Source organism: Salvelinus namaycush, chromosome 3 (assembly GCF_016432855.1).
Source record: "Salvelinus namaycush isolate Seneca chromosome 3, SaNama_1.0, whole genome shotgun sequence".
In the NCBI taxonomy this organism is placed as follows: Eukaryota; Metazoa; Chordata; class Actinopteri; order Salmoniformes; family Salmonidae; genus Salvelinus; species Salvelinus namaycush.
Genome location: NC_052309.1, coordinates 27778726 through 27789130, shown reverse-complemented (window position 1 = coordinate 27789130; position 10405 = coordinate 27778726). Strand labels below are relative to the sequence as shown.

Genomic DNA, 10405 nt, shown 5'->3' with positions numbered 1-10405 from the left:
TTATTGCTGGTTTCACTCGTCACAAAGCTGTGGAGATTATGGTGTGTTTATTAATTAATACCTGATTGCTGTACTCATGGCAAGCTGTTCCTCTCATCATTAATTTATCTATCACTCTCTCTCTTTTCCATATCATCCCTTGTTAATCCTAACCATCTGGTGCTTAAACCTGCAGTGAGAGTGTGTTCTGACATGACCACTGGGCTGAAAGAGAAGACACACACATAAAGAGATTAGATCAGATGAGAGAATGACACTGTTGTCTGGACACGTGATATCTGCCACTATCAACAGGTTAATGCTATCATCCCTGTGACCTCTGACCCAGACTCATGCCTGGTCATGCACATACTGACAGGAGACAGAAGAGAGGATATGAATGAAGGGGAAAAAAGAGAGGAAGAGGAGAACCGAGAAGATGACAGGGTCTGGACTCTATGGTCAAAGACTTCCGTATCAATACATTGCCCATAAGAAATTAAAACCAATAGTCTCAAGGACTTTGATAGTTGCTCTTACTGTTTAAAAAAAATGTTTTTGGGGTTTAATTGGTAGCCTCAATTTGTAAGAATCAATATCACTAATGTTGCTTTCCAGGAAAGAAGAGGGAGTGGACAAAGGGAGGTAAAATGAAAGAAGAGGAGAGAGGGAGGGGACAAGGAGTGGTAAAGAGAGAGGAAGGGGACAAGGAGTGGTAAAGGGAGAGGAGAGGGAGAGAGGAAGGGGACAAGGAGTGGTAAAGGGAGAGGAGAGGGAGAGAGGAAGGGGACAAGGAGTGGTAAAGGGAGAGGAGAGGGAGAGAGGAAGGGGACAAGGAGTGGTAAAGGGAGAGGAGAGGGAAAGAGGGAGGGGACAAGGAGTGGTAAAGGGAGGGGACAAGGAGTGGTAAAGGGAAAGGAGAGGAGAGAGGGAGGGGACAAGGAGTGGTAAAGGGAGAGGAGAGGGAGAGAGTCGAAGAGGACGAGGTAGATGTAGAGGGGGAGAGGAGAGAGAGAGAAAAATAGTGTTGTGTTTACGTGAGAGACCTTTCGTCTGACCTTCTTGTGTGTAAATAATGAGTGTTTACTATTCCCTACAGCGTACACCCAGAGAGAGGCTACAGGGACTTCCTTCACCCTTGTTCATTAATAATGAATCATCAGGACATCCCTGGGCTCGCGCACACACACCCACAGTATGGATCCTAAATTGTTGGCTTCTTGTTCTGATTATGTTGTACATTTTCAATCTCTTCACACAGAGGATAGAATAGAGATATTAGGGTCGGGGTCAAATTCAGTAAAAAGTTAAACAAAATAAAATGTAAAAATTGGCAGTATCACTTTAAATGATAAGCGTGTATGTGACCTAGGATTAAGGTTAGGTTTAAAATTAGGGTTAGTGATTAAAAAATTATTTGTGGTTAGAAAGCGTTTAAATTCTATGACCAGATGGTGATGACCCAGAGTTAGTGTAGATGAGGTCCGTGCTTCTGAAACTACCGTTAGAGTTGATGCCAGAGTGCTCTCTGCCTTCAAGGAGTGGCTGGTGGGTGTGCGTGTCAGTGTGTGTGTGTGTGTCCAGATGCTAGAGGAGAGAGGGTACAGTGAAGGGCATGAGCGGGATTATAGCAAATAATCCCACAATGCCTCTGGCAGGGTAGGAGTACATGCTTTGACGCTTCACTGCCTCATGGCATGATGGGACAGATAATCAAACCTGGCCCTGTCAGTCTAACAATACACACTCAGATAGTTCTTCTTATTCCAGGACTAGTCTTTATCTATATCTGGGAAACGAGCCAATACAGTGTAATTTCTACTCTTATGTATGTTTTGTTATGCTCTACTGTAGGCCTACATGTGTTTGTGCATGTGTGTGCTAGTTGGTACATACATTTGGGTTTCTCCATGTGTATGTTCCCTCTCATGTCCGTGTGTTGTGTGCACTTTGGGCAATACAGTAGGTAGTTAGACAAGTGTCTGCCAGTTGGCATGTGATGGTCCGTTAGCACCAGGGCGCTTAGATTAATGCTGGAGAAAAACGCTGACTAAACTCACACCTCATGAACCCACCAAACAACTGAACCTGCTTTTCTAGAGATAGAGAGAGAGAAGGATGGAGGGAGAGAGATAGAGAGGAGGGAGAAATAGAGGTGGAGAGTACGTAACTGAGATAAAGAGAGAGAAAGAGCGAAGGAGAGAATGAGACGGAAAGGTGAGTACAGTGGCAGAGAGAGAGAACACATGAGAGGGATAGAAACAATTGGCACAGAGTGAAAGAAGAAACAATGAGGAGAACGAGGAACTAAAGAACAGATTAGTAAACCTGCTGTTCCATTAGGAGCTGAGAGAGAGAGAGAGCGCGCTGTGGCCCAGTGAATGTAGTAGTGGGACAGCAGCCCTCTGCAGTGTGGCTGCAGCACTTTATACTGGCACAGAGATGGATGGATGGATGGATGCTGAGCTGGACTGAGAGAGAATGGGGCTATGACAGCCAGTGAGCTGCTGATGGGGTGCTGACTGAACTCAGAAGCAGATAAACATGTAAATGGACCACTCTGTGTGCCGTACACATTATTACACAGAACAAAAATAGGACAGCACTTATTTGTATTGTCGCCAAACATTTAGGGTATAAGACCTTCTTCAGTGTGCATAGGAGGCAACGGCAACAACACAGGACACACGCAGTTGTACAGACAAAAGGTTGTAGTTCAACCCCAATAACGCTGCAATTAGATTGGTCTCATCGTTCCCATTCATTTGGATTTGAGGTATAGAGATTTTCCTGAATGTGTGATTTACACAGAAGATGGTATGGAATAATGAGTGGACTTTAGATCACTTTTGAAGTATGACAACATCTGACAAAGATTGATTTAGTGGTGAACTATCTCTTTAACTTAAGGCAAACAGACGCATCTGGTCAGCTTACATGCAACGTAGCTCTACCCAGAGCCAACCTTCAATCCTTAACACTGCTGCTTATTTACTGTGTGACGTGACCAGGGAAAACTGTGGAACCTAGTCATAATGGGCTACAACTAGGACACAGAGTTGTTGTCTAGTTATGGGCTCGGGGATAGGGGTTGAGGTTATGGGATGAATGCCTGGTTCACAGATGTGGTTGGTGCTGTAACCAAGTCCTCTTGTTGGTTGACATGCAATACATGGTGTATGTACAGGATATTACTGAAGCTCTATGAGAGTCATTCACACATGTACAGTACTGCAGATGGGTAATCAAGACCACACCAAGTCTGTTATTCTAACTAAATTTTCTTTCTATTTTTTTCTTTCTCTCTCTCAATTTAATTTTTTTCTCTCTCTCTCTCTCTCTCTCTCTCTCTCTCTCTCTCTCTCTCTCTCTCTCTCAATTCAATTCAATGGGCTTTATTGGCATGGGAAACATATGTTTACATTGCCAGAGCAAATTAAATAGATAATAAACAAAAGTGAAATGAACAGTAAACATTACACTCACAAAAGTTCCAAAGGGGAAATAAACATAAATATGGGATGTATTTACAAAGATTTTTCTTCACTGTTTGCCCTTTTCTTGTGGCAACAGGTCACAAATATTACTGCTGTGATGGCACACTGTGGTATTTCACCCAATAGATATGGGAGTTTATCAAAATTGGATTTGTTTTCTAATTCTTTGTGGGTCTGTGTAATCTGAGGGAAATATGTGTCTCTAATGTGGGAGGAGATTAGGAAGTGCAGTTCAGTTTAACCTGTCTTCTCTTGAGATCCAGGTCTGCCTATGGCGGCCTCTCAATAGCAAGGCTTTGGTCACCGAGTCTATACATAGTCAAAGCTTTCCTTAATTTTGGGTCAGTCACAGTGGTCAGGTATTCTGCCACTGTGTAATCTCTGTAAGGGCCAAATAGCATTCTAGTTTGCTCTGTATTTTTGTTAAGTCTTTCCAATGTGTCAAGTAATTATATCTTTGTTTTCTCATGATTTGGTTGAGTCTAATTGTGTTACTGTCCTGGGACTCTGTTTGTGCTTGTGAACAGAGCCCCAGGACCAGCTTGCTTAGATGACTCTTCTCCAGGTTCATCTCTCTGTAGGTGATGGCTTTGTTATGGAAGGTTTGGGAATCACTTCCTTTTAGGTGGTTGTTGAATTTAATCGATTTTTATAATTAGCGGATATCGGCCTAATTCTGCTCTGCATGCATTATTTGGTGTTTTACGTTCTACATGGAGGATATTCTTGCAGAATTCTGCTTGCAGAGTCTCAAGTTGGTGTTTTTCTCTCTCTCTCTATCTCACACACACACACACACACACACACACACACACACACACACACACACACACACACACACACACACACACACACACACACACACACACACACACTGCTTTGTTACATGTACAGACACACACACACACACACATGCATTGTTTGAGATTGAGTGTCTATAATGTTTGGCAGTAGTAAGTGTAGAGGCACTGAGTGTGTTTAACTTTCTGCAGTAGTAGTGGCACACGGGGCGTGCCTGTGCTGCGCTGTGCTGTCTGCAGTAGGAAGTGAATGGACAGGGATTTAGCAGTTCTAGATGGACACACTATCTCATTTACTGTTTGTAATTAACTTTCCGCTTATCTGCCTCTGTCCCCCTCTCCTTCTCCTCTCCCCCTCTCTTTCCTTCTCTCTCATATATCCAGCGTTTCTCTCCAGTGCGTTGAGTAATTAACTCCTTCCCTCCATTGCTTCAACCCTTTCTCTCTTTCCTCCCCTCACACTAAAGTCACCCCTAATCTTTTTGTCCTTTTCACCTCTGTTTACTTCTCCCTGTTAATCTCTCTAACATTTCCCCTTTCTCTGTCTCCATCTCCCTTGTCACTTTCTCTCTCACCCTCGGTCTGTCTGTCAAATTTAATTTCTAAATAATAAAAAATTGACATAAGGTTTATAAACATGAGTGTTGCCATTGTTTGTGTGTTTCTTGCCAAACCAAATTCCAAACATTAAGGGCCCTCAAGAAGCTGGCCCAAACCCCTACAGGAACTCTTTCAAGAAAGGCTTGAGAGACTGCAGGACTATCCCACCAGTTCCATCAATGCAGCGATTAGGGGAAAACATCTGGAGCAGGGATTCTGCCAGTGACCCTGCAGTTAAAGGGCAACCGCACAAAAGGGCAATACCTTAAATGTGCCTACATATAGGAAGAAGCCTAACCAAAAGTTACTTTAACATTATCAAATGTAATGACTGTAGTGAGTCATGCATAAGGGACCAGACAGACATGTAGAGCTAGCTTTGTGATCAGCTTATCAAATTACGACATCATTAAGTGGTTTCCAAGGTCGCTCTTAGGTTAATCGAGCTGGGATACTGCAGAGCCAATTTTTCCCATTCCTTTGAGAAACTGAGACTTGGATTTGAATATTGAATAATATAATCCCCCCCTCTCTGTCTCTTTCTCTCTCTCTCTCTCTCTCTCTCTGTGTGGCAGTGAGTCTTGGTGCTCATGGGAGGTATGCTCAGAAGTTGCTGACTGATTTATTCGCTAACTACACCAACGCTCTGAGACCAGTGGAGGACACGGACCACATCATCAATGTCACACTGCAGATCACCCTCTCACAGATAATCGACATGGTAAACACACAAACACATGCACAAGGTCACCATGATGACCCCACATCACATGCACACCTCAGCCTCCTCTGATACTACCATTTCTGTATGTTTTCATTACCTGTAATCATTGGACCTGTGTGTTTCAGTACTTGTTGTCTCTTTACCTGTGTGTGTTTTTCTGTAGGATGAGCGTAACCAGATCCTGACCACGTACCTGTGGATCCGGCAGGTGTGGACGGACGCCTACCTCACTTGGAAGAAGGAGGACTACGATGGTCTCGATACCATCCGTATACCTAGTAGTTATGTATGGAGGCCTGATATTGTCCTATATAACAAGTAGGCCTGGCTGGTATTGAGACACATCGGTTCTCCCTGCACGGGTTTGTTGTCCTCTTCCTCATACTCCTCTTCTTCACCCTCATCGTCAAATATCTGTTGTGTTGCCATGGACACAAGCTGGACACCCTAAAAGCCGTTACTCACGGGGTGTCCAGGTAACCAGTCTACTTCTGATGCTCATCACAGTGTATTGGAGCAGGACTTTCTTGTTGTTGCACCATGACTAGTGCCAGGGTTTGTCTTGGTTAGGCTACGTGGTCAGGAAAATCTCTTGGCACTTGTTATGATTTATGGCTACCTACAGCCTTTCAAGTTTTTCGTTGCTGCAATGTGCCAATTCAACATTGACAGTGTTTCTAGCCAGAATCAAGTCTTAATCAATAACGCAGTAGATACCAGCCCTGTCCCACCAATGGACCCTGGCCCACAGTTGGGAAACACTCTCCAAAAACAACTGTAAAACTGCACACTAGAAAATAGGGACAACTGACCTTGACATCTATTTATTTTTCATTTTTTAACCTGAAATGAAAAATAAATAGAACTAAAGACAAGGTTGGTCGCCTGTCTTTTCTAGTATGCGGTTTTTAAACTTGTTTTTGGATACTAGTTGTTCCTACCTAATCCAGCACCCGGACCTAGATGCACAGGATTGTCTCATATATATATTTTTTGCACCGGGAAACACTGTATTAGTGGAATAATCTAGCTCTTCATTCTTTCACAGTCTTGTTATGTTTTAATCTCCCTTTGTTGTTATTACAACTGAATCAGTAATCATTTTACAACAGGCTAGACTAGGAGCATTTCTACATCCTTTTTCCTGGAAATATCTGGACAGGTCTGAGGGTTGTGTGTTACATGAGACTCACAATAATCCCATACCTAAACTAACACTTTATATGCTTAATTACCAAATCCCTGTTGGAGGACGATTGATAGTAGGGGGATGCCACAGAATGCAGATTCAGTTCCTAAGCTTTGGTTTCTGAGAAGTTTCAAACTTTTAGGGTCATGACTATTAAAGTTCTAAGCTCAGTCCAGTCCCTGTGATGAAGGTCAGAAGTGTAGTGAGATTTCTGAGTGTAGAAGTGGGCTCTGAGAGGAGGGCTCCACCCCTGCTCTCCCCACTCTCCTTGCGCACCGGCAATCATCTTTCAATCATCCTGCCTGACCGTCATCACATCCTTTGTCTCTCTGTGAGACACTCCATGCCCATCTTCCTTCCCTCCATTTCTGCCCTCTGTCCTTTCCCAGTCACTCCTCTAAAGAGTCTTTAGTGACTTGACGATATCTATTGTAGATAAGAACACATTTTCTATGCTTTTAATTGCCTTCTTTGTTCACCAATGAATTCCTCACACACTCTGCCTCTTCTCCCTCTCTTCCTTCCTCCCTCCGTCTCTCCTCCTCCCACCATCCCTGTCCTCCTTCTCCCCCCTCTATCCTCCCTCCCTACATACTCCTCCTTTTCCCTTCAATCTCCCCTCTCACTCATACACTTTCCCTTCCTCTCACCTTGCTCTCCTCCTCTCAGTGCTGATGACCAGTTCGCCAGCTCCATGGAGACCAATGTGGTGATCCGTAACGATGGACAGATCATGTGGGACCAGCCGGCCATCACTAAGAGCTCGTGCTCAGTGGATGTGTCCTTCTTCCCGTTTGATGCCCAGCAGTGTCGCCTAACCTTCGGCTCCTGGACACACAACGGCAACCAGATGGACCTGGTCAACGCCCTGGACAGTGCTGACCTGGCCGACTTCGTGGCCAATGTAGAGTGGGAGGTCAGATTTATTAGTTAATTTAGACATTTTTTTAATCCTTTATCTATAGCAGTGCTTTTGCTGATATTTGTATGGGCAAAGCCTGATATGTATTCCCTATTTGCACTTTATTGATTGAAAACACTTTTGCATTTATAAGACTCTCTTATCTAGTTGTTTCCATAGTTTCTATTCAACGATGCACAATACATGTATTTTATTTGTTCATTGGATAGGATAGAGAGAGATAGGAGGAGTGTGCTGAAAGAGCATTGGATTGGATTTGAACCCATGCTGGCAGAGGTTCAAAGTATCAGTGTTCTTAGACCGCTAGATCACCGTAGGCCATTCATTTCTATTCTATTCCATGCTATCCTAACTATAGGTACTGGGCATGCCAGCCAAGAAGAACGTGATCCTGTACGGCTGCTGCTCGGACCCCTATCCAGACATCACCTACACCCTGCACCTGAAACGCAGGGCCTCCTTCTACATCTTTAACCTGCTCATCCCTTGTATGATGATCTCCTTCCTGGCCCCGCTGGGCTTCTACCTGCCAGCTGACTCTGGGGAGAAAGTGTCCCTGGGGGTCACCGTGCTGCTGGCCCTGACCGTGTTTCAGCTGCTAGTGGCAGAGAGCATGCCACCCTCGGAGAACGTACCACTCATAGGTGTGAGAAGGGGGTGAGAGAAGGGGGTGGGGGTGTTACAGTGAGAGATGGGTAGAGAGAGAGTGCCATGAGTACAGCAATCAGAGAATATATACTCTCCTCTGGGCTTTTGAGGCCATTTTATCTCCTTCTCCAACACTAACTGAGACTGACCATCTCTCCTCAGAGACTTTTGTAGGTCTTCTCCCATAAACTCACAGGCAGAGATGCTTAGTAAATATTTAATGGGTCTTACTCAGCACATCCTCATACAGCCTCTCTCTGCTGCTAAATTGAATTCCCTGTCTACTGTATAGATGAGATGTGATACAGAGCAGGGAGACCTTGTGAATACGGAAGAAGCATATTTTGTATGTTTATTCAGTATATTATTCCATATTTTATTGTGAAATAGTATAGGGACAAGCAAAAAGTGCGTATGCATTTTGAATCAACATTGGGATGCAGGCAGAGTAAAACAAAAGTGAAGTAGGAATTTTTGCAATAGTATTTCAATACATTTGTTTTTTACATTTTCAACAAAGAAGGTATCAGCAAAGTAATAAATTGTGTTGGTGTTTGTGGGATAATGTCGATGTAATGGTACAGAGGCCAGTCGATAGTGGCTGTCCAGATAATTTAATGTGCCGCAATCACAACTCGATAACCTATACTCTGTCTTCCCTCTGTGGAGCAATTATGCTTGTCTGTCTATTTAACACTGTCTAGAATCCTGAAGGAAGTGATATTATGTAAGTCAATGTACACCATTACATTGAATAATGATGATTATGTTTGAATGTGTGAGAGTTGTTATACATGGAATTGACTGTATTGCTGATCACTACTTCCCCACAGGCAAGTACTACATTGCTACCATGACGATGATCACTGCGTCGACCGCCCTGACCATCTTCATCATGAACATCCATCACTGTGGTCCGGAGGCGCGTCCCGTCCCTGAGTGGGCCCGCCGCTTCATCCTGCACTACCTGGCGCGGATCTGCTTTGTCTATGAGGTGGGAGAGAACTGCTTCACCGGCACCCCCAAGAAAAAGGCCCCGCCCGAGCTCCCACCTGACCACAATATCAACCCCCAAACCAGAAGTACGAACTGGGATGTGAATGGGGAGTCCTTGGGAGGCATGGGAGGGATGGGTGGAGAGGAAGGGGTTGGCGTGGGCGTAAAAACACAGAAAGAGGAGGGGGATAGACTGGATGTGAAAAGAGTCTCATACCAAACCTTTGAGCCCAGTTGGTGGAAAGACGACCTGTTTGTGAGTATAGATGCTGGAGAGGAGGAGGAGGGAGCAGCAGGAGGTGAGAAAGAAGGAGGAGGAGAGGCAGAAAGAGAGAAGGGTTTCAGAGGAGAAAGTGGGTACATGGGAGGAGCAGTGGCGGCAGAAAGAGGCAAAGGTGGAGGAGGAGAGAGAGGCTGTGTGGGAGGAGGTGGAGAAAGAAGGAAAGGATCATTAGGAGGCGCAGAGGCTAGGGTTAGGAGGGAGGTGGTGGTGAGGGCCCAGTGTGTGTGTCAGCACCAAGCGCTATGCAGGAACATCGAGTACATCGCCAGCTGCTACCACGACCAGCGCTCCACCCAGAGACGTACGGGTGAGTGGAGGAAGGTGGCCAAGGTTATGGACCGACTCTTCATGTGGCTCTTCTTCATCATGGTCTTCCTCATGAGCCTCCTCATCATGGGCAAGGCTGTCTGAGCACGTGCAGAGAGAAGAGGGAGAAGGCTCCGGGTACAAGTTACCCTTAGGCACAGATCTAGGATCAGATCATACCCTTCCCAAATACTGACCCTAACCATTAAGGGGGATCCCAAACAGACCTTAGCTCAGTTTCTAATGGCAACTTTATCCTACTCCGAGGGGTAGTAGCGGCCAACTAAACCATTCACAGAGTTTACCACAGGAGATACTGTGTATGTGGAAATGTGTTTTTGTACCTAGTGTACTAGCTGTTTATGTTCCAAGGCTGTGATGAAGAGGATTATTTGGAGGATAATCTCTTGATACAGAGGTGGGCAACTTGGCAGTTTCTCTGTATCATCACCATACATATG

At 44.7% G+C, this 10405-nt stretch overlaps 1 protein-coding gene across 1 annotated transcript; it reads left to right on the top strand.

The window, feature by feature from the left end:
* The first annotated feature begins 2183 nt into the window (after nucleotides 1-2183).
* LOC120043812 (neuronal acetylcholine receptor subunit alpha-10-like) lies at nucleotides 2184-10195 on the top strand. Its single transcript, XM_038988408.1, has 6 exons — nucleotides 2184-2196; nucleotides 5452-5597; nucleotides 5764-5918; nucleotides 7459-7705; nucleotides 8070-8355; nucleotides 9193-10195. Exons 1-6 carry the CDS (start codon nucleotides 2184-2186, stop codon nucleotides 10047-10049), a joined length of 1704 nt encoding a protein of 567 aa, XP_038844336.1. The 3' UTR covers nucleotides 10050-10195.
* Nucleotides 10196-10405: the final 210 nt, after the last annotated feature.

Bases quoted from the DNA above. Each gene is read 5' to 3' on its own strand.
- LOC120043812 (XM_038988408.1), top strand. The intron at 5,598-5,763 runs GTAAACACACAA...GTTTTTCTGTAG, and splicing joins TCTCACAGATAATCGACATG to GATGAGCGTAACCAGATCCT. The intron at 7,706-8,069 runs GTCAGATTTATT...TCCTAACTATAG, and splicing joins TGGCCAATGTAGAGTGGGAG to GTACTGGGCATGCCAGCCAA.